This window comes from Rana temporaria, chromosome 2 (assembly GCF_905171775.1).
Source record: "Rana temporaria chromosome 2, aRanTem1.1, whole genome shotgun sequence".
NCBI lineage: Eukaryota > Metazoa > Chordata > Amphibia > Anura > Ranidae > Rana > Rana temporaria.
The window spans coordinates 250,025,471-250,050,763 of NC_053490.1; the positions used below are offsets into that span (position 1 = coordinate 250,025,471).

General features: G+C 43.0%; 1 protein-coding gene across 1 annotated transcript; it reads right to left on the reverse strand.

The window, feature by feature from the left end:
• Positions 1-507: 507 nt before the first annotated feature.
• On the reverse strand, positions 508-25,021 carry CHCHD2 (coiled-coil-helix-coiled-coil-helix domain containing 2). The gene is given in 6 exon segments (XM_040336761.1): positions 508-799; positions 8,447-8,606; positions 16,168-16,221; positions 16,224-16,337; positions 16,340-16,418; positions 24,899-25,021. Coding segments are annotated over 6 exon segments (468 nt in total). The 5' UTR covers positions 24,949-25,021; the 3' UTR covers positions 508-788.
• Between the last annotated feature and the right edge of the window lie 272 nt (positions 25,022-25,293).

Below are 25,293 nucleotides of genomic sequence, written 5' to 3' on the forward strand. Positions count from 1 at the left end.
ATTATTTACATTATTTACACTATTTTCACACACTTTGTTTACTCACAGTAGCGCATTGGAACAAAATATTTATTAACCACTTTAATACCAGGCACTTCCACCCCCCTTCCTACCCAGGCCAATTTTCAGCTTTCAGTGCTGTAACACTTTGAACAACAATTACACGGTCATGCAATGCTGTACCCAAACAACATTTTTTATCGCTTTTTGGAGACAGATGGAGCTTTCTTTTGCTGGTATTTAATCACAGGTAGATTTTTTTTTATTACAATATTTTGTAAACAAGTAATTTTTCTCCTTCACTGATGTGCGCTGATGAGGCTTCACTTACATGCAGCACTGATGGGCATCATTTAAGGGCACTGATTAAGCAGTACGAACAATAAAACCCCCACCTGGCTATCATTTTGCTATAGGCTGGGTGGGAAGGTGTTAAAATATGCTACTTTGCATGAATCCTTTGAAATAAAAACCTTCTCCATAAAAATAAAAAAAACAACAAAAATATTCCAGATTTGTAAATCATTTATTTAAATAAAAATACGAAATCTATTAGCAGACTAAACATCCTCTCATGGCAATAACTGGACATGGTTCACAAGTAGTAATTTCTGTGTCACCTTTATTTTTTGTTTTGTTTTAGAAAGGCATGACTAATGACAGATTATCATATATGACTAGAAGAGTAAATTCTCTATGAAATCATCAGCTTCTTTCATGATGGTTTCTGTAGATCTGAAGTGAAGAACATTCAACTCAGGAATTTGAGGTTATGTTGAAGCAAACACTCATGGTAATCCTACAAAAAAAGAAGACGAAAGGTAAGTGTAAAATGAAAACAATTGCAATGTTTATCACTTTTAACTAGCACATCACTGACTAAACCTTAACAGATTTGTTAAAAACCATAACTCTGTCGCTACATTTAAGCTCAATCGTTTGTACATTACCTAGGCCACATGCAGCATTGGGCAGCCCTTGGACCCCAGCAGTCTATACTTGGAAAATGAAAAGCTAAATGGCTCTTAACAGCGATCCATACTTGCCTCATGTAGTGTCCCCAGTCTCTGTCAATTGTAGTAGGTCTAAAATCTCCAACCACATCTAACCATCATTTTGTCTAGTATGTCTGCAGTCTGACAGGCCTCTTTATCATTCCATATATTAAACATTATTTGCAGCCATTTGGTAATGTCAAGGGTTGCAGCCAAGGCTCTCTTATACCTAAGCGATCAACCCGTAATATAATCACTATGGAGCACTGCCCTCAGTACCGTGACCCTCTCATTAAAGCAACCCTTTTTCAGTCTTGCAAAATTGTCATAACAATTTAACCATGAAACAATGTTTCATGGTGTCTAGATAAAGACGATCACAGGGCGGGTCCCCTGAAGAAGTCACGTGATGTGACGAATACGCATCGGGAATAGGAGTACCAGAGCCGACACAGACCGACGGCGGTGAGACATGCTTGCTGCTCTTAGGTGTTTTGCTGTTGCCCTACTTTTAAATGTGAGTTTTTTACTTGTTGCTACTTCATTCACAATACATTTTATGATATACTGCACTATGGGCCCCCCCTCTCTTTTCTTCCATCCTATACCCCCTGAGTACCTACTGATACCACGGGTCAAGATAGGAGGTGGAAGATACAGAGGAAGTGAGCGCTGCCATATTACTCAGCGACCCTCCAGCATACAAGATCAGGATATGAACGCGGTGTTCGTGGAGATAGGTCCACTATCCATAGCCTCAATGTGAGCGTGTGCATATGTGATATATCAATTCCAAGTTCTTCCACAGGATTATGCTATTATCCCTTTATATTTCTGCTTACATGTTTATATGAACACTTGCTGGGGAGCCCCCTCCCCCTTCTCTCTCAGCCTAAATCAGTGTGGCTGCACCTCTGAGGAGACACCATGGTACTATGAGCTGTCCATGCTATAGTTCTGAGGTGAGAATTTAGTACCACAAGAGGTGTGCGCACTGAAGTCTGCCTTTTTATCAACACTGGACTTTTTGGGTTTTGGTATCACCACTTCAATAGACTTTAGTTACACGTGTGTTGTGCTATGTTGTCCTTTTTTTGTGTTGGAACGTACAGCATAGATATTTCAGCTTGTGTGAGCTACTGTTTTGTTCACATTTCTGTATTAACCTTTTTTATTGTGTAGTTATATACAGCTTGTTACACCGTGTCACATAGTGTATATACCTCAGGTTGCTGTATTCACCTCTTTTCCTTTTAGTATTCACTTTATTTATTTATTTACATTTCACACAAGGGTTTATTTACCCAACATATGGGTTTTGTCTATATTCCCTTGTTTTAATTAGTTGCTCACAGCGCTTCACCACCACCTATCTATATTTGTGTTTTTCTGTTTAAGGCAGACTATTAGGTGATTGCAGCAGTGCCCCCCGGTGTTTAGTACAGATAGCGCAAGAGTCCAACCATCTTTTTTTAATGTTATATTGAGTGTTTCACTATTTGTACAGCGCTGCACTATTAGACTATCTTTATTAGAAATTTTCTGTATTTTGACAAAATAGAAACACAAGACTTTACAATCACTTTAAATGTATGTACAGAAGCCCAGGTGGCAGCCATGCAAATCTGAGAAACATATGCCCGATGTTGAAAAACCTGTAAGACACCATGCCATACGGTATATTGTAGAATTTGTTCCAACAGGAAACGGAGAAAATATATTCTTAATATTATATCTCTAATGATAACTAGTTTGATCTACTTAGCAATGTTGGAGCAAGATGCAGGAAGACACTTGCAATATTCTTTAGAAAGTAAAGTGTTACTAAAAGTGACAGTAGCTGGGCATACAGAGCAACAAATTGCCATGAAATTACATGATCAATGCACATTTTATGCAGATGAAAAACACAAGGTGCAGGTAAGAAAGGGTTTGCCTTTAAAGGGCTTATGCGCTGTACTCACAATGGCAGAAATAAGGGGGGATTTATGCCTTTGACCTTCACAATAAGCATAACCCCCCACAGGGGTCTGCGGAGACTGGGCAGGATCCAGTGAAAGCAAGATTTACAAGCCACTTCTTCCACCAGGTGAGGTCTAGGTATGGTGCCCCAAGGCTCTGCTAAAAAGTCCACAAGCTTGGAAGCTGCATTAAGAGCAGCAGTGGCTATGATGCAGCCAAGCGATGAAGGAATCACCTTGGAAAGAAATCATCCATATAGAGAAAAACCTTCACAGAAGGTGGGCTTCTCTCCAGTAGTGAGAGGTTTTTATAGGGGGATGTTGTGGCCTTTTTGCCAACGTCCAACCGCCTAAAGGTAGCTGCATAGAACCCAGCCCTAATTACAACCCCAATTCCCAAAAAGTTGGAATACTTTGCAAAATCTACATAAAAACAGAATGCAATGATTTGCAAATCTCATAAGACAGTGATTTCTGGAAATACCCCATGCAGTGGTGTCCATCGCACAATCACACCGGTTATTAATGCAGTGCTGCTTGAGGACCAGAAGATCACAGGCATCCAATATTGCATTTCGGATTTGTCCCTTACACACAGATTCTCCAGATTCTCTGAATCTTTTGATATATTTAAAGTCTTTGCAATTTTACATAGAAGAATATTATTCTGAAATTGTTCAGCAATTTAATGACCCAGCTTTTCACAAATTGGTAAACCTCTACCCATCATTAGTTCTGAGACACTATGACTCTCTTAAGATGCTCTTTTATACCCAATCATGTTTAAACATTTGATACGCTTCCTTTTTTTTTTATTGTGAATAAAATATGGGTTCACGAGATTTGCAGATCATTGCGCTATAGTCATAAGTTGGCTACAGCACAGGCTCACATTGCCCGGAGGGTATTGCATTTCCTGCGCACCCCCTGCGGCACGCATCAGCACAAATCTGTGGTCGCCGTGTCCTTTGGACGTGGCTAAGCACAGATTGGGATAAAGAGACAATCACAGCGACTCTTTACCACGTGACCGGGCCTCATCAGCGCACATGCGTGGAGAAAAATTACCTATTAAGAAAATCCTGGTCAGCGGGACGGGGGGTGGATTGAGGAGGGGGTCCTGGGTTTTAAGTTCGCACTACAGATTTTTCTGTAAAGGTGAACTTACCCTTTAAAGAACCCTTTCTGCCATCCTTTTTTGTCATTCAAAACAAACTGCTAAAGTCCATGTAGTATGGACACCATGCTTACTGAATAACCATGCTGGGGAAGTAACCCCCTGTGCTCACAATGCAGCTTGGCAGCCACAGTAGTCAATGGCAATTTCTGTGGTAGCACAGACTATAACCGTGATTCTCTATTTCCTCAGCAATCCCTCAGGTATGGCATATGCAAACTTACATTGGTCCTAACATGTACTAATGTAACTATGCAATAAAATACCTTGAGCTTTAAACTCGAATACCTAACATTGTCCATAGCCGATGTTTTATTTTATTTGTTATTGCTATCACGTAGGAGTGCAATAGCCTGCTGCTGATAGGTCCTCCTTAGGAGAAATAAGAAGTCCATTAGATCCCTAATGCCACCCCTATGAAGATTTGCCATGAAATGACACAATAAATCTAATTTCCAAGTTCAGTCACAGCTTCGCTCTTCCCAGTGACACCCGTCATGCCTATGATACACGGGTAAGGGTACTTTCCTGTGCTTGTGAAACTGATCAGGTGGAAAATTCACCAGAGAGCCGATAGAAGGCTTAAAGCGGAGTTCCAACCACAATTAGCATTTTTTAAATGCATGTCCTTTCATCCTGCGTTTTTATAATATAAATCCGATCACTTACTATTTTACAATATTCAAAAAAGATAGTTTATAAAACTATGTCTACACCGTTGTCATTTTGCTTGTGGGCATTGTGAAGCCTACAAGCACTTACTTCATGGAAGTCTTGGATGGGGAGTGATAATTGGACAGCGCACTGCATCCTGGGAAATGATGACACACATTTCCCAGGAGCATTAGAGGGAGATGATGTCAGAATCCTAGGTGGTTTCAAAGGCAGATTTTGTGGGACCGCATAGCAACAGGCATTTCCAGATGAGTAAAAAAAAATATATATATTTTTTTCTTTTTTAGGTGTAAGCTAGAGTTTAAAGCAAAATTGTTTTTTTGATGGTACCTCCACTTTAACAAACATACACAAACTCCCGGCTACTCTATGTGTGCAATTACCTCCTGAGGCCAAAAAAAGCCTTTTGCCAGTGGCAGCAAAAGGGTTAAATCTGAGTTTCAGGCAAACAGTTCAACGAATATGACTAGGTATTATGTTATATATGTATAACAAAAAACAGAATAGGACAAAGAGGAGGAGACCTGGCGGTGATCCACAAGATTCATATTGCAATCACTAAGCCAGCCCTTCAAAATCCCCTTCCATTCATGGAAACCCTTACTCTTCAACTTTAAACTTCCGCCCAGGAGACTGTTCACATTCTCCTCTGCTATAGGCCACCTGGGCCTAAATCGCAGCTTCTGCCATCATTAACGGAGTTTATATCCACTTATACCCTTAACAGCAAACACCTTTTGCTGCTCGGGGACTTCAATCTGTGGGCCAACTCCTCACAGGATCCCATTGCGGACGCCGGCATCGATCACCTGGAAGGTTTAGGGCTACAGCAACTTATATGCGGGCCAACACATGCTTCAGGTCACACACTCGACCTAATTTTCAGACAAAATCTGAAAATAAGCATTTTGGAAAATGAACCATTGCCATGGACAGACCACCATGCAATTAATTTCATAATTTCCAAAATTCCACCATTGATAAAAGCACCCAAGCCGGTGACAATACACTGGGCTAGATCTCAGAAGAAGCTCCATTCGGAACTCTTCAAATCTACCTTGGGAAACAGAATCAGAACAATCCATCCACATCAAATAGCCTCAGATACACTGGATGCCATAAATGCAGCCCTGTTACAGTCAGCCGACTTAGTAGCACCGAAACGCAAAGCCCGCATCCGGAAAAAAAAGTCCGGCTGGTTCAACAACCAGCTGTCGCTTCTGAAGCAAGAGCGCAGAAGGGCGGAAGCCGCCTGGAAAAGAAGCCCTTCAGAGGATAACCTCATCATCTACAAGGCAATAACAACACAATATCACAAAGAAATCTTCAAAGCCAAGAAACATAATTTTTCTATGGCGATTAACAGCGCCCTAAACCGCCCCCGCAAACTCTTCAAGATGGTCACCCAGACCATGAATCCAGGATGTCTTGAAGTCCCCAACTCAGACACCCAAGAATTCTGTAATGAATTATCGGACTTCTTCATCAATAAAATTGAAAAAATCCGGGAAAGCATTCTGCAAAACAATACCCCCCTCTGCCCACCACATAATACTCACAGAAACTTTCTACAATCAACAAAGTTCACTCTGGAACCCATCTCCATCGATGCCACAAAGAATATCATTGGTACTTTGCGGAACAGCACAGCGCCCAACGATATCATCCCCACTAAACTGCTGAAGGAATGTGCCGACATCCTGGCACCACCTATCACGCAGCTTATAAACCAGTCATTTAAGGAAGGCATAGTGCCCTCCCTGCTGAAAGAGGGCACAATCCAGCCCATCTTGAAAAAGCCTAACCTGGATCCCAAGGACCCAGCTCACGCCGCCCCATAACAGGCCTAAATGTCCTCTCCAAGGTAATGGAGAAAGTAGTGGTGCAACAGCATCCATTTCAATCAGGTTTCCGTCCCGGACACGGGACAGAAACGGCCTTACTCAAAATATGGGACGACGCTCTTGAGGCCGCAGACGAGGGAGAATCCTGTCTCCTGGTTCTGCTGGACCTAAGCGCAGCCTTTGACACAGTAGACCACAAACTGTTACTGATGCGACTGGCTGAGCTAGCCAGAGTCGCAGAAGGTGATTTACCATGGTTTTCCTCCTTTCTTGAAAACCGATCACAAACAGTGAAAGTGGGATCTTTCACATCGGAAAAGCGCACAGTGCCATGTGGAGTCCCCCAAGGATCCCCCCTGTCACCGGTGCTTTTCAACATCTATCTTCGCCCTCTCTTTGATATTATCAGTAGCCAAGAACTACTCTATCACTCTTATGCAGACGATACGCAACTGTATTTTCGCATCTGCAACAAAAAGGATCATCATCCCAGTTTAGAGAAATGTCTCTCTTTGATAGAAAACTGGATGACTAAGAGCTATCTTAAACTCAACAGTTCTAAAACAAAACTTCTTATGTTTCAGGCCAGCCGAAAGAGTCAACCGGCAACAACCTGGACACCTCCGCCCATTCTGGGCCAAATCATCACCCCTAGCTCCAAAGTCAAAAGTCTCGGAGTCATCTTCGACACCTTCATGACAATGGACGCACAAATAGGGTCAGTAGTCAGCGGATCTCACCATCTGTTGCGCCTACTACGCAGACTTATTCCATTTATCCCCAAAGAAGACGTAGCAGTTGTGGTAGGAACAATCGTGAACTCCAGACTGGACTATGCAAATGCCCTTTACCTCGGACTCCCAAAGTACCAAATCTCCCGTCTGCAAGTCGTTCAGAATACGGCCGCCAGACTGGTGACTGGGAAAAAGACATGGGAATCAATCTCACCTTCGCTGAGAACCCTTCACTGGTTGCCAGTAAAAGACAGAATTGCATTTAAAGCACTCTGTCTGACACATAAGTGCATCCATGGGAAAGCTCTGCAATATCTTTGCGACAAGATAGAACCCCACAATTCGAATCGCGTTCTGCGATCCACTGATCAAAATCTGGTCAAGGTACCTAAAGCAAGATACAAGTCCAAAGGAGAAAGAAGGTTTGCTTTTCAAGGTCCTAGACTATGGAACGCTTTACCAACCAGCATTCGGTTGGAGGAAAACCACCTGACTTTCAGAAGACAGATTAAAACTCTGCTCTTTTGATGTCAAGAGACAGGAACAACAAGCGCCCAGAGGCGATTCAGTTCGCATGTGCCGCGCTATATAAGTTTTTCATTCATTCATTCATTCATTCATTCATATGGACAGTTTAGTCCAGAGGTTTGGATTTATTTTTGTCAGTTTTGTGATAGAAAGCCAGGGAGGGAACTTTTCCTCAAGGGCAGTGAAGCAATGCTGCTTCACTTACCTGATCACAGCCTGGTGACCACAAACAAATGTATGAGGTTGCCTCCTGTAAACATTATCTCTATAAGCTATAACTGTACCTCCCTCCCCCAGACTAAATGCTGCTGTGCAGGAGATTACAGGAGATCGGGTACTTATGTTAGCTGTTTGTAAAACTACATTTAATGATTTTCACAAAATGTACCAACACATTAATATTCAGATTTACATTCAAACCTCCTTCCAATGCCTATGCAACATATTTAAAACTCCACAGTTTACCTTTAATCACAAGCAACAGAAAATTACAACTTGCAACTAAAATCTGCAAGAAAAGTAGGGAACATACCATTTGAGAATCGACACTGTTTGAGTACTTCGCTGAAGCCCTCACAGAGCTTGAGGTCAAATTGATTCTGAGCACACTCCAAGAACTGTTTCATCTCATACTGGCATGGTGCGGACAGAGTCTGCTGTTGTTGATAAGCTGACTGTGGAGCTGCAGGTTCCTAGCATTGTAAAAAAATAAAAAGATTATAGTGCTTATTTGAGACAACAGTACCTTGTCAGTTCTTTATATATGTGACATAAGGCAGTTTTTCTTCATATAGGTTATAGCTGAACTCCAGAGAAACAGCTCAATAAACAGATGAAACATATATATTGGAGCTATTTTTCCTGCCAAACAATTGGCATGTCTGTACATTAAGCCCTGAGGTTTAACCACTTCAATACTGGGCATTTTCACCCCCTTCCTGCCCAGACCAATTTTTTGTTTTCAGCACTGTCGCACTTTGAATGACAATTGCGCGGTCATGCAACACTGTACCCAAATGAAATCTTTGTCCCCCCCCCCCCCCCCCAAATAAAGCTTTCGCTTTGGTGGTATTTGATCACCTATGCGGGTTATTTTTTGCGCTATAAACAAAAGAGCGTCAATTTTAAAAAAAAACAAAACAATATTTTTTACTTGTTGATTTAATAAATATCAATTTTTTTTCCCTCAGTTTAGACCGATACGTATTCTTGTACAATTTTTTTTTTATAATATACTATTATTCGCAATAAGCGTTTATTGATTGGTTTGCGCAAAAGTTATAGCATCTACAAATCAAGGGATAGATTTATGGCATTTTTATTTATTTACTAGTAATGGCGGCGATCTGCGATTTTTATTGTGACCGTGACATTGCGACGGACAGATCGGACACTTTTGACAAATTTTTGGGACCATTCACATGTATACAGCGATTAGTGCTATAAAACTGCACTGATTACTGTGTAAATGTGACTGGCGGGGAAGGAGTTAACACTAGGTGGGCGATCAAGGGATTAAATATGTTCCCTAGGGAGTGATTCTTACTGTAGGGTGAGGGGACTCACAAGGGGAGGAGACCGGTGTGTTCTCCTCTGTACTGGGAACACACATCGTCTCCTCTGACAGGTGTCGCCGCCAGGGAAGCCCAGGACGTCATATGACATCCACCCGGAGGGAGGGTACCTGCCGACATTTTACAATGACTCGGTAAGGAAGGGGTTAAGGAGCTCTGCCTTTATTTTTCTCTTCTGCAGGTAAGTAAACATGTACAGGTCCCAGTCTCTTCTCCAGCTTGAGACAGGACAGTAAGAGGAGAAGCAACAGGTGAGGAAAAGCAGATCATATGTCTGTTCTCTCCTCCTATCAGCATGTCCCTGTTAGCACATGAGCACTGCAGCACAACTCAATGGCTCCTTTTCCCTCTATCAGTCCGAGCTCTGCTATACAGGATTGCAAGAGGCAGATACCAAGTTAGATTCAGGTACTTACACTGCTTGCACACAAATATACATTTTCATGATGCAGTAAAACATAAGTTCACCTTTGGGAAAATGTTACATGTTACACCCAGGGTAGAACAGAGAACATGCAACATGTTCCCAATGCTAAAGCCACCGCCCACTAATACTCGCCGCCCCCCCCCCCCCCATGGAAGCAGTGCAGGGAGAAGTTCCCTGTACTAGTTGCCACTATTTGAAAATAGCGTATATCATTTCAGACACATAGCTCCAAGTGTCTGAATAAATTACAGGCCCCGAAATCCTTAGTGGCTGTCGCCTCGAAGTTCACAATGAACTATCACGACACTGTGGAGTGCTGTGGTAGTTCATTGAATCTTTTGGTCAGGGAGTATCGGCTTACCCGTACGGGAAAACAGATACACTGACAATGTGCAGAAGACCTGCATGGCATCAGAGATCTGCTTATCACTGGTGCAATGCTTTACAGGCTCCTACAACAAAAAATAATAAATGCACATTTTCTTACCTGCAAAAAAAAAATGCATTATTTTTTTTCAAAAAAGTGAACTTATCCTTTAAAAGAGAAGTATGGATTGTTAAAAAAAATATATATAAAGATATGTGGATGAAACATCGATCCGATGCTACATCTGTTTCTCTCTGGGTCTGTAGTGAGAACTGAGGGATCAAACACTGCTGATCGCTCAGTTCTCCCCTCCGCTCTGAGCAGAGTCATGACTGTTAGTCACCAGCTCTCTGTTCCTCACCCCCAGAACTCACTGGAGGGATGGGCTGTGAAGGGGGCAGGAACGACTGGCCCAGGCTTTCAGCGACTTGTTGAAAGGCTGAGCAGGTGCTGGTTCAGACATCTGAGTGGATCCCAACCATATGGTCAGGATCTTTTCAGAGTCTGGACAGGCTGAGACATAAGCCAACTAAAGCCCGCTAAAAACGGGTCACAGGAGAGGAGAACAAACTACTCCTGTGACCCACAGTAGTAGTATAGCCCAAATTGATTTGGCTATACTTCTCCTTTAATGATCACAGAGCTGCATTATTTGATGTCTTTTATATCACCTTTAACTATTCCTTCGTAAAACACAAAACTTGCCTAATACACCTTTGGTGTTTTCATAGACAACTATGGTAACAACAAAAACACATTTCACAGTTGGAATATATACAAATCACATACTGTGCTCAGACTTACTTAAGAGGCACAATTGACACAATTTGCCACTGTGCCCATCGAAGGACATCCATTGAAGAGCTGCCTTAAATGTAAAAATAAAACGCATTCCCCATAGTGGAGAACACAGGTGTTTTCCTAAACATGAGTGAGTATAATACTCAAGTTAGCAGATTCCCATATACTTCAATGTTTCAGTTTGGGTTAGGCCCTGTTCACAACGGAGCGATTTTATGCATGAAGTGTGTAGCTCAAACACTCAACAAGCCAAATCCTATTCATTTCAATGGCCCCTGTTCATATATGAGTGTTCTGTCAGACTGTCACCTGAAGAAAAACAACTTTCACTCAAAAAAGTACATGAGATTCTTATTTGCAGATTACAAGTGTTTTTGGCCCCATAGACTTCAATGGAAACGCCTGATTTGAGCGTTTTACAAGTATTTTGACATGTGTTTTCTGCTCAAACAGCAGCACTCCTAATTTCCTTCCCCTAGTGCTTTCTATTGAAGCTGTAAAACGTTTGGAATATGCTTCTAAAACGCTTGAAATATACTTCCAAAAACTCGCAAATGAAAACACCTGAAAGTTGCAGTCAGGTGTGAACAGAGCCTGACAGTCCTGAATGACCGCTCTGGGGCTGCACTTGAATTGCATTGTGAACATTTGGAGGCAGGTAACCCTATGGAGCATTCAAATGCATGTGTTTAACCACTTCCCATCCCACCAATTGTCATATGACAGCCGCAAGGTGGCTCTCTCATCCCAGGCAGACGTCATATGACGTCCTTGACTTCCCACCGGCATAGGGGGCTGGCACCGCCGAAGGCGCGCACCCGCCACCAAGGAGCCTATGCACATGCCCGGCGTCCGCTGGGAACACGCAACCACTCGTGACAGAGCAGGAACCTGGATCTATGTGTGTAAACACACAGATCCACGTCCTGTCAGGGGAGAGTATATAGGAACACTGATCGGTCTCCTCCCCTAGTCAGTCCCATCTTCCCACAGTTAGAACATGGTCAGGGAACACATTTAACCCCCTGATCGCACCCTAGTGTTTACCCCTTCCATGCCAGTCACATTTACAGAGTAATCAGTGGCTATTCATAGCACTGATCACTGTATAAATGTCAATCATCCCAAAACAAAAATCATCCGATCTGCTTGCCGCAATGTCCCAGACCTGCTCAAAATCAGATTGCCATTACTAGTAAAAAAAAAAAAAGGCCCCATACATCCAATAACTATTTTGTAGATGCTATGAATTTTGCACAAAACAATATACGCTTATTGCTATTTTTTTTTCTACCAAAAACTATGTCGAAAAATATATAATCGGCCTAAACTGAGGAAACTTTTTTTTTATTATAGCATAAAATAAAATAGTGTTTTTTTTCAAAACTGCAGAGGTGATCAAATACCACCAAAAGAAAGCTCTATTTGTGGGGGGAAAAAAAACTTATAAAAATTTAATTTGAAGAAAATTAGAGTCACCGCCTCCAGATAGATGTGTCTCGAACAATCCGTGTCCTCACTTTCAAAATTTCATTTGGGTACAGTGTTGCATGACCGCACAAATTGTCATTAAAAATGTTACAGTGCTGAAAATTGGTCTATGCAGGAAGGGGGTGTAAAGTGGCCCTGTATTGAAGTGGTTAAGCAGCACTGCGTTTCATACAAAAAGACAGGGTTTCAACAACGATGCCCTTTCTACATGAGCCCTTACTGCATAAAAGTAGTATATCCAAAGCTCTTTTGGTCCTACTTCTTCTGTAGGTCACAGAAATTCACTTAGTTCTGTACTCCTCTGACCGTTATTCAGCCGACAGCAGGCTAAAGTTTGCTGTTGGCCGAGGTCACTCGGCCAGTCTAGGCTCTGGAGGGATCCCAGCTTAAAGGGGTTTTCACCTCAATGCATCCTATGCATTAGGTGAAAAAACACCTTACACTCTCCCGGCTCCCCTTTTTCTTACCCGAGCCCCGAACTTCCGTGGGAGTGATCCTGCGTCACTTTCCAAATGGCTTGTCGGCTCTTCATTGGTTCGATCGATACCAGCACAGCTATTGGCTCCCACTGCTGTCAATCGAATCAATGACGCAGTGCCAAGTCAGACACTTGGCAGCTATGGCTGCCGAGTGTATCACACGGGAGCGCGGTTTACAAGGTAACCCCCCTCGGGAAGCTTGTTTGTTTAACCACTGGGCACTTAAACCCACTTAATAACCAGACCAATTTTCAGCTTTCGGTGCTCTCACATTTTGATGACAATTACTCATACAACACTGTATCCAAATTAAACTTTTTTGTCCTTTTTTTTTTCCCACAAATAGAGCTTTCTTTTGGTGGTATTTAATCACCGTTGAGTTTTTTATTTTTTGCGCTATAAAAGAAAAAAAAAATGTAATTCTGACATTTCTCTCCTACATGTAAAAATCATCATTTATTTGCTAGAAAAATTACACAGAACCCAAAACATTATATATGCTTTTTTAGCAAAGACCCTAGAGAATACAATGGCGGTCGTTGCACGGTATTTGCACAGCAATTTTTTCGAACGCGTTTCTTTTGGAAATAAAACTGTTTTGTGCTTTAAAAAAAAAAAAAACAGTAGTTAGCCCAATGTTTTTGCTAATATGAAGATAAAGTTACCCTTCAAATTGCACACGCTTGTGGAATGGCGCCAAACTTCGCTACTTAAAAATCCCTATAGGTGACGCTTTAAATTATTTTTACTGGTTACATCTTTTTAGTTAGAGAAAACTATTGCTCTCGCTCTAACGTTCACAGCGATACCCTCATGTGTGGTTTGAAACACCGTTTTCATATGTGGACGGGACTTACGTGTGCGTTCGATTTCTGTGTACGAGCACATGGGAACAGGGGCGCTTTAAATATTTTTTTTTTAATTTTAGTTTGGACACGTAAATGTTTTGATCACCTCTAGGCTAGGAAGCCTGAAATAATAATTAAAAAAAACGACCCTGGCTTCGATCGTATCGGTTTGTCGGGAAAGATGCACCGGAGGGCCATGGGAGGGGGGGGGGACGTCCCCTTTCACCTCCCGTAAGAACGATCAAGTGGCGGAACAGCCGCCATGATCATTCTTATGGTGTAAAGAATCGCCGGCTGAAAAAGATGATATCTAAATGATGCCTGTAGCTCAAGACATCATTCAGATATGCCTGCACAAAGTCAAGGACGTCATGTGACGGCCGGCGGCAGGAAGTGGTTTAAAACACATTCCCCCCCCCCCCCCAGAGTATTTTTGCGGGTATTGCAGAGTACTGCGCAGGGGGGTAATTGCAGAGTACTGCGCAGGGGGTATTGCAGGAGTACTGCGCAGGGGGTATTGCAGAGTACTGCGCAGGGGTATTTCAGAGTATTGCCGCAGGGGTTTTGCAGGGATGGCTGGATCTGTGACTGCAATAGTCACAGATCCAGCCCACAGCGCTGCTGACACCCGCGCTCTCCTCTCACACTGTACCGATCGGTACAGAGAGAAGAGGGAGGAATCGGCGTCATCAAATGATGCCGGTTTGTTTACATGTGATCGCTCCGTCATTGGACGGAGCGATCACGTGGTAAACGGCCGCTATCGGTGGCAATTTACCACGATCCATGATACGCCGGGTCTTCTGGACCTGGCGGTCACGGACATTCCCATGTGCGCGCCCCAGGGGGCACGCGATTTTACGCCCTCCCAGAGTTAACAAACGCCCTGTAGACGTATTTTGTCTATGGGCCGGGTCGTTAAGTGGTTAAAAAAAAAAAAAAAAAACTGAACCTATACAACCCCCTTAAATGTCGGGATTCACCCAGATGCCTGACCGGCAGCTGGCAGAGCCTCTCATCTCAGGGAGGCCTACCGCTCCCACCCTCCACCCACAGCCGTCACTTCAATGAGTGCTGGAGGGGCAAAGCACAGAGCTGGTGGACTGACTGACACCATGCCCTGCCTTAATGATGTCCAAGCTCTGATCACTTGATTATCGGTCTTAGAGGCGGCAGGGGACAGATGCAGCATCGGATTTATGCTGCATCCACCTAGGTATGATTTTTTTTTTTTTTTTTTTGAATCCCACGAAACCGAAAGGAAGACAATCTGAAGATGGAAGCCCTGTCAGTGGGGACAGTTCGCTGATAGAGTGTTTGCTTCCAGGTAAGTCCTTCATGACGTGCTAGTATGCATACTAGCACATATTAATTTCAGGATCATTTTTTTTATTTATTTAAAAGGTTTACTACTGCTTTAAAATGTAATCTGCATACCTTGTGGTTTCTGACCAATGATCCTTAACCTTACACCTTAGATGGGCCGATCACTTAAAGTGTAACAAATTTTTTTATTTTTTTGGAGTGGATATGGATTACAACACCTGTCAGGTTTTTATCACTGTCTGTGCCCGTAAGGGAGAATCACCCTCTGTATTTGTCCCGTTTACCATCATTGAAAGTAAAAAAACAAACACATTTTGAGTTGTCACCAGAAAAGTAATAGAGGGGAAATCTTTCAATGGTGACACTAGTTCTGTTGCCCTGGGGATTCCCTCACTGTTGAGGTATTTCTTTGCACTGTTTTGGCTATGGACAGGAAGTGAAGGTATATCTCCCCCAATGGGGACACAGATGGCAAATAAAAAAACCTGGCACGGCTTTAAAGCCCTCCCTTACTCTATCCAAAGTCAAAAATAAAAGTTATGCCTTTAGTTACACTGTAACCCCGTCATTTAACCCAAACTATACATTAACCCCATTGGTATGTGTGGGGAAGGGCCTGAAAAGACAGAGTGTGTGGAGGCACTCAAGCTGCAGCCATCTATTGTGTGTGAAACCCCCTGCTCTCAGGTGTGTACGGACCTGGCAGAGAAAGGGTTAAAGCCCAATCTCAGTCAAATATGTTTTAAATTTGTTTTTAGGTTCTCTGCCAAGTTATTACTATGTCTATAATGTGATAAAGTCCCTTTACATCCCCATCCTCACGCATCATCCAGAGGTCTCATGTGAAATTACAGAAAATCTTCCCAACAAAGGCAAATAAAGGTAAAAAAAATAAAAAATCCTATGTTTGCACAATATTAAACAAAATCACAGCCCTTACCTGGTAGGTAACATCTGCACTTGCAGGCTCTGAATTACTGCCACCTCCAAAATCCACCAGTCATCGCAATGTCCTAGAGTGTGTCCCACTGCAGAACCAACTGCAAACTCCAGCAGCTGTAGTAGCCATTTGTGCATGAGACCGGGTTGTCTAGAGGCTGCTGCAGGTCTCATAGGGCGGATGGGGCGGAAGCAACAGTAGCAGGTGGGTGTGCTGCTGGAGGTGGTGCTGACCTCTTTACCGGCGCTCGCCTGCAATGCAAAACCAGGCTTGTCAAAAGTAATGAACTTTACTTATACAGTAAAACCTTTGTTAGAGAGTAACTTGGTTTGAGAGCGTTTTGCAAGGCAAGCAAATCAAGAGATGTCTTGATATACAAGTAGCGTCATGTCACAACTGAGTATAAAAGAGAAGAGAGGCGCCTCTAAGTGTAGCAATATGGTTACATTTAATGAAGATACAACATTTAGCAACTCACATGGTTGATGATTAAAACAGGCACATCCAAGTATGCAGGCATCTGGGGTAAAGCTGTCCACAGACATCCACCGCCATCTTCATTGTCGTCCCTTCCACGATGTACTTGAGAGGTTCAAGCCTCACTTTCAGATTGCTCTACTGCAGGGTAGTCCTTTCCGGTCACGATTGCAGACTGACATCAGTGTGTGAGCCGGCAGGGCGGGGGATGGTCTGCTCTACTGCAGGGTAGTCTTTCCGTCACGATTGCAGACTGACCATCAGTGTGAGCCCGGCAGGGCGGGGGATGGTCTATGTGGACAGTTTTACCCCGGACGCTTGCATACTTGGATGTGCCTGTTTTAATCATCAACCATGTGAATTGCTAAATGTTGTTACCTTCATTTAATTGTAACCATATGGCTACACTTCGAGGCTCATCTCTTCTCTTTTATACTCTGTAGCTCCTGCTGGATTTTGCTTCTAATCCCCTTGTGGAGGCTGCCATTTGTGGATGGACCATTTTATGGTTACACAACCTGGTCACATTGCTATAATCTTTTTATATGGACTATAAACTGAAGGACTTATGAACAAATGGTTGTGGAACAAATCATCTGAGTTTTCCAGTATTTCTTATGGGCAAATTCACTTTGATATAAGAGTGCTTTGGATTACAAATATAAGAGTGCTTTGGGAACAAATTATGCTCGCAATCCAAGGTTTTACTGTAATTGTATGTCACAGTTAATGAGCCATCAATTTAAGCTCTACAGTCACATGATGAAATGTAAACAGCTTTGCTTATTTAATAATAGTCATACAGGACTGAAAAAGCTATGTCAGTAATACATCATCTTTACAGACATTAAAGCTTACTATTGTTATACAAATGTGCATGCAAAAAGTGCTCAAATTACTTTAATGGCTATTAATAATGCTTTAATCAAGGTAATAGAACTACTGGTTTGACCAACTTTGCTTAGGAGAATCATTACTTTCTATTGCAACTACATTTCATCATACAGTTCCATCTAGATAACACAGGATCTATCCATGTAAATGTCCCAATGAGAAATTCATTTTTATTAGAATTGCCTGTGCACAGTAACCCTGTAATTTATATAGTGGAGACTTGGAATTGGAGAAGTCTTTTTTATTTTATTTTTAAATAAAAATCACACTTACAAAATCACACTGAACTAGGTGGATGCAACTGTCCCTCTCTGGCTCTACAACTGAGAACCAAGCGATCAAACACTGTCAATCGCTTGGTTCTCAGTACTCTGTGAACAGAGAGCTGCTGTCAGTCACCGCTGTCTGCTCTCAGCACTCACTGGAGTACTGGGCTGTGGAAGGAGTGGGAGCAGCCAGCTTAGGCTCTTAGCGACTCGCTGAGAGGCTTAGCCACGTGCTGGTCCAGGGTTGTGGGCGGATTATGATTATGTTGCAATCTTTTCTCAGCCTGGACTTTCTCTGACGTTGGCCAACAGTGGGCTTCAGCCACTAAGGCTGCATTCACACCTGAGCGTTGCGTTTTTGGTCATTTTTTTCCCAACGTTTCTTTGCGCGTTTGCATACAGCGCTGTCCGACGTTTTTGAACTTCAACGTTTTTTATTTTAGCCAATAGGAAAAATGATCATCTCTTTCATCACTTGTTGCTATGTTTGTAGATTGTTTTATATTCTGCCTGGGTGAAATGTTCTTTTTCACAGAACAGATTAAAGCGACAAAACGCCGGTAGAAACGCTCATTGTCGCGCTAGACGCTTGAATCGAGCATTTCCATTACTTTCTATGGGAATACAAACGTTCTAAAACGCCCAAATCCGCCCAGAACTTGTTTGAGCTTCAGGCGTTTTGGAGTGGAGATGTGAACCATCTCCATTGAGAATAATGTATTTTTCCCCCTCTAGCGTTTTGATGCTTCAGGCGACAAAACGCTCAGTTGTGAATGCGGCCTAAGCCTGCTGTCTGCTGAAAACGAACAGGGTAAGTACCGCCAAATGAGCGTTGGCTGTACTTATAAAAAATAAAGTAATGTGAATGATTGCCATAACTCCAGAATTTTTTCCAACTATGCAAAATAAGAACCACTTTCATATATTCTAGGTAAACACCATTAGTTGGGTAATTGAGATGATCCTGGGCCCTAGATGGTTACAGGAAGTGCAGATATGATCTTACTAGAAGACGTCTCTGCGATTGTGTTTATGTATAAACATGCACACTTGTGTTTGCCTGAGCAAACAGCACATTTAGGCCTGTTTCACAGACTTCAACTTGTATGAAAGCAGTGTGAACCAGCAAGCCTTTACAAAGCATTCACAGAGCTTTAAGCAAGCTTTGAAGCACCATTTAGCTCCAGTGTATAAATGCTGAACACAGATACCAATGGGAATGCTGACTGCCACTTTAAACAAACTGCTAGCAGGCATCAGCATTACCTGAAGCTTGTGTTAAGCCTACTGAAGCCTGCTAGCAGCTTGCTTAAAGTGGCAAACCACACTCACATTAGGATCCGTGTATAACATTTCCAAATAAGAGCTGAAGGGTACTATAAAGGCTCAGGGAAAGCTGCTTGAAGCTTGTTGAAAGATTGCTGAAAGTTTTATAAAAGCTTGCTGACCACACTGCTCTTGAACAAGCTGAAGCTTTGGCCATTGGCTCCCGCTGCTGTCAAAGGTGGAGAGCGAATGAGGAGAGAAAGGGGGTGGGGCTGAGCCAAAGCTCAGACCAGCGGCTCAGCTTGGCTGCCCCCATAGCAAGCTACTTGCTGTGTGGGCACTCTGCAGGAGGGAGGGACCAGGAGCGCGAGCGAGGGACCCGAAAAGAGGAGGATATGGGCTGCTCTATGCAAAACCACTGCACAGAGCAGGTAAGTCTAACGTGTTTGTTATTTTCAAACAAAAAAGAAACAAGATAATATCACTTTAAGTTGGGTAAGTTAAAACCTCGGTTTGGGGGGTGAGCACCACCGGTGGGCAGGGTTGATGGGAAGCCGTTCTCCCAGAGATCACAGGGAAAGACAGCATGGAGGAAGAGGAGAGCCGCGGATCACAGAGCACTGATAGCATGCTGTTACAGCTTATATTACAATTGCCTCCTTTCTGCTTGCGTCACACACAGTCCCACCTCCTCCTGACCTGCGCCTGTGATAGACAGAACGTTGGTCCAATGCTGGAATGCATTTTGTCCATCACAGGCGCAGGTCAGGAGGAGGTGGGGCTACGTGTGACATCAAGCAGAGCGGAGGCAATTGTTATGTAAGCTGTAACAGCATGCTATCCTGCGGCTCTCCTCTTCCTCCAGTCATGATCCGGACTCCCTCTCTCTTCCTCTGCCCAGACGAGGCTGCAATGGTGGGCACATGGGAGTCTCTGTCCTATCAGAATACCGCTACCCTTCAGAAAATGCAAATTAAGTGACATAACAAAATTGCTTGATGCGCTATGCGTTCCAACAGGTTTCCTGATCACAAAGGAGGCAGTGGACATCTTGTTACACCCAGGCAAGTCTTGAATTTGACACTTATTTTAGCAGTAAACTCACGTTATATACTGAAATAGTCCATTTCACCATGAGGGTGTCGAAAAATGTCCCTCTGTGCCTAATGATTATCAGTTTGGCGCTGAGAGGTGTACCAAAATGGCCGTCGCCGCTTTTCAAATTCAACATCAAAACAGTGTCAGAGATTTGAAAATACTGTATTTCAGTATATAAGACAGGATGGAAAAAAAAACAATAACAAAATGAATAAAAAAAAAACAAAAAAAAAAAGGGAGTTTTGATTTAAATCAGATTTTTTTTTATTGGATTTTTTGGATTTTTATCAACTTTTAAGAAAATGCTTTTGGAGTAAAAGTCTATCTAAAGATAGTTTTTTATTTAAGATACTTTAATAAATGTGTTTATTCAGCATGAAATGGAGCTCAGTTATGTAGCATTACAGCAATAAATCCTCACTTCCTGTTCTTCTGTCTGTAACTCCACACAGTAATGCAAGGCTTTTTCCCTGGTGTGGAGAAAGCCTCTTGAGGGGGCGAGCAGGAGTGTCAGGACACCCACTAACACACATCTCCTTTCTCTATCTGCAAAGTAGAGAGTGTCCTGACCCTCCTGCTCGCCCGCTCAAGAGGCTTTCTCCACACCAGGGAGAAAGCCTTGCATTACTGTGTGTAGTTACAGACAGAAGAACAGGAAGTGAGGATTTCTCAGAAGAAATAAGGACATTTAAAAGCAAAATGGAAGGATGAGGTAAGTGAAGGAGGATTGCACTAAGGTAAAGGGAGCTATTTAGGAATAAATGTTTTACCTTCAGGCTGCATTCACACCTGAGCGTCGGTCTTTTTTTTCAGCGTTTTTTTCGTGCGTATTCATGTTTATTTGCGCGTTTGCATACAGCGTCGTCCGACGTTTTTGTACTTCGACGTTTTTTATTTTAGCCAATAGGAAAAATTATCATCTTTTCATCACTTGTTGCTATGTTGGTAGATTTTTTTAATCTTCTGCCTGGGTGAAAAGTTCTATTGATTAAATCGACGAAAAGCTCGTAGCAAACGCTCGTTGTCGCGCTAGTCGATTGAATCAAGCGTTTCCATTACTTTCTATGGGAAATGGAAACGCTCAAATACGCCCAAACCGCCCGATACGCGCGACAAAAAAGGGTCCGGAACTTGTTTGAGCTTCAGGCATTCGGCGTGCAGATGTGAACCATCTTCATAGGGAATAATGTATTTTTTGCCCTTTAGTGTATTTGAGTGTCGCGCTTCAGGCGACAAAACGTTCAGGTGTGAATGCAGCCTTACAACCCCTTTAATTTTATTTGCAAGCATTAAAGATTCTAACTACCAGTAAAGCCTCATACACACAGCCGGACTTCAAACAAACTTCCGTGGACTTTTGTTTGAAGGGCATTGGCCGTGAACTTGGTATGCATATGCAAGGCAGGACTTTTTCAACAAACTTGAAATTGTGTTTTTTCAGCTCTTTACCGCCACCCTTTGGTCAAATTCTGCTATTATTGGTTGATTTTAACATTGGTTCTGAGCATGCATGTTTGTACTTTGGACTAAAGTCCGATGGACCTCTGTACACACAATAGGATTTTGCACTGTAGGACTTTTGTTGCCGAAAAGTTTGTCCGTTTGCAGAGCGAACATTTGTCCGATGGAGCGAACATACGGTCGGATTTTTTTTAAAAACCTGCTCAGTTTGTTGTCAAAAAGTCAGATCGAGTCCTTACATTTAAAGGGATATACAAAAAGTAGTTCAACTCTAGTGGGGGGATTAGAGAGATTGCCCACATTCCTAATAACACATAAAAAAAAGCCTCTGACGGGACTTTAAAGGGCAATGACTCTAAAAAATAGTGTATGCAGACAATTATAAAAAATGTGTTTAATACGGCTAAAAAACATCAATACATACAGTTTTTTTTTTTATCAAAACTGCATATTCCATGTGATGTCATGGATATGAGAACATAGTTAACCACTTATTTACAACACTCTTGTGCAAATGTACAGAGTGAAACTCTACGCGTTTTGATATTTTTTGCACGATTCCTCTTAATCAGGAGAAAATGGTGTAGAAGTTTATGAAATCATATATATACACACATGCAGGTATCTTGGTGTTTTGCAACAAGAAGAGAGAGAAAGGGGAGGGAGGGACAAAAAGGAAAAAAATGGCTGCACAGACCACAGGGTCAGTCAGATTGGTCAGGAATATATAGTAATGTTCCCTATATCCTCGGAGCAGCCTGTATACATTTAAAGAGCATTGGTTATTTCAGGCGGCACCTGTTAGCGGGGATCCACTCACCTGCTGCCGCCACATCCCTCACCTTGTTGTGTCACTACCGCATCACCAGCTGTCCCATTAGAGTGAATGAGTAAACAGCGGGTCAGAGGAGGAGCCACCGCTGCGGGACAGAGGTGACAGTTGCTCTTTAAAAATTATGATTTAAATCTAGTTGATTTTTTTTAAGCATTTTTACTAGTGATTTAAATCGACTTGATTTAACCACTTCAGCCCTGGAAGATTTACCCCCTTAATGACCAGGCCAATTTTTGCGCCACTGTATCCAAACAAAATTGGCGTCCTTTTTTTCCCACAAATAGAGCTTTCTTTTGGTGGTATTTGATCACCTCTGCGGTTTTTATTAAAAAAAAAAAACTTTTTGCAATAAGTGTAGACGTGATGACTTTTGCGCAAACCAAATAGAGCATATATTCATGGGATTTTTTTTTTTTTTTTTACCAGTAATGGCGGTGATCAGTGATTTTTAGCAGAACTGCACACAGATCGGACACCTGATATTTTTGTCACTTTTTGGGAACCAGTGACATTATACAGTAGTCGGTGCTTAAAAATCTGCACTGTTATTGTACTAATGACACTGGCAGGGAAGGGGTTAACAGAGGCGATCAAGGGGGTTGTAAAGGTTTGTGATTTTTCACTTTAAAGCGTCCTATGTATTAAGGTGAAAAAACACCTGGCAATGACGCCCCCCCCAGCCCCCCGTTTTACTTACCTGAGCTCTTCACCTGCTGTGCGGGTCTCCGGTGTCCCCTTCTCCACCGAGTCTGGCCGTTGATTGGATAGATTGATAACAGCACAGCCATTGGCTGGCGCTGCTGTCAATCACATCCAATGACACAGCGTGCCGGGGGGCGAGGCCCAGTGATACGTTAGTGTGCCCGCAAGCTAACCCCCTCTTGGGAGAGAGCTTCCCATGAAGGGGGTTTGCTCTTGCGGGGAGCACCAGACAGCCGTCGAGGAACCCCAGAAGACGAGGATCGGGGCCACTCTGTGCAAAACGTACTGACCAGTGGAGGTAAGTATAACATGTTTGTTATTTATAAAAAAAAATAAAGCCTTACAACCACTTTAAATGTGTTCCCTGCAGGTGTTTTCTAACTGTAAGACAGGATATGTGCGATCTCCCCTGTAAGAACGGAGATCTGCCTTGTTTACACAGAAAGATCCCCGTTCTGTCACTGTGGGGGACAATCGTGGGTGGCCAGCGGACCCGCTGATTGGTTCCCACGCTGTCCAATGGGAGCATGCGTGCCCACAAAATTGAGTTCACGAGCAGACGTAAAACTATGGCAATTTGCGGGAACGAGCCTGCCATAGTATAATGACCGCGGCTGGTCGGCAAGCAGTTAAAACAAATCCACCCTGATATACGGTGAGTTTACTGTTATAATAAGTGTGAGATACAAGATTTGGCTGGGTGTAATTAGATGTCTGCTGCCGCCTTGGTATTTTGTTATTAGAAAACCTATTGGAATGCATGCACTTAAAGTGGAGGTTCATCCAAAAACCTTTTTTTTTAACATTAGATTGAGGCTCATTTTGTCAAGGGGAATCGGGGAGTTTTTTTTAAATCGAAGCAGTACTTACCGTTTGAGAGAGCGATCTTCTCTGCCGCTTCCGGGTATGGGCTGCGGGACTGGGCGTTCCTATTTGATTGACAGGCTTCCGACGGTCGCATCTATCGCGTCACGATTTTCCGAAAGTAGCCGAACGTCGGTGCGCAGGCGCCGTATAGAGCCGCACCGACGTTCGGCTTCTTTCGGCTACTCGTGACGCGGATGTATGCGACCGTCGGAAGCCTGTCAATCAAATAGGAACGCCCAGGCCCGAAGACCATACCCGGAAGTGGCGGAGAAGATCGCTCTCTAAAACGGTAAGTACTGCTTAGATTTTAAAAAAACTACCCGATTCCCCTTGACAAAATGAGCCTCAATCTAATCTTAAAAAAAATAATTCGGTTGAACTCCCGCTTTAAGTAAGCATTTTTGGTCGGAAACGTCACTTCCGTTGCATCCTCTGATGGGTAGCGGTACTGTGCCAAGGAAAAAAAAACATGGTTTTGTGCATTTACAGCTCAGCGTACGTTCTAAAGAACACCGCAAACAAGCAGGTACACTTGTTTTATTGCAGAAGAGCAAAGCAGGTCTTCTCTTTTTACTAAAGATTTAGTTCCACTATGAAGAAGAGTAGATCTTGCATTTAATAATGTTTCAACCCAAAGGACAATTCCAGCAACTGACAAGTGTCTACAGACGGCGAGAGCATGTGGGGAAGACTTATTACAAGCTGACTCTGCCCTCTTATCCTCCATGCCAACACATACACACACAAGTCCTAGTGAAGGAGCCATGTTTTCTGTCACACGTGACTTCATACACACACCGGCTTCTTCTCCCCACTGACCTAGAAACAACGTGTCCTAGGAAAAGAAGCATACTACAACACATACCTGGCTGGCGGGGCCATCCGGGAGGTACGGCTTCGGCTTCCTCTAGGCATTGTTCTGCTATTAATGTGCTGCAAACGTCCTTCAACGCTACTATGTCAAAGTGATTGCGTCAGATAGAGCGACACGAGCTTTTATCACCTCTGGCGCGTCACTGGCACCACGCCCCCTGAAACGTGCTGGCGCACCGTGACGTAGCTACGGGCTTCTAGAAAATGTCTTCGCTGTCGCTGAGGTGAAGGTCGTGCGGTGACGCAGCAGAGTGTTGTACAAACTCTATAGAGAACACAGTGCATGTTTGTTATTATAACAGTTCTCAGCTGGAAGCCTTACATTATTTACAACACATACTGTGATTTGCCTGGACTTTGAAGGCAATCACTGTTGAAATGTTTTAG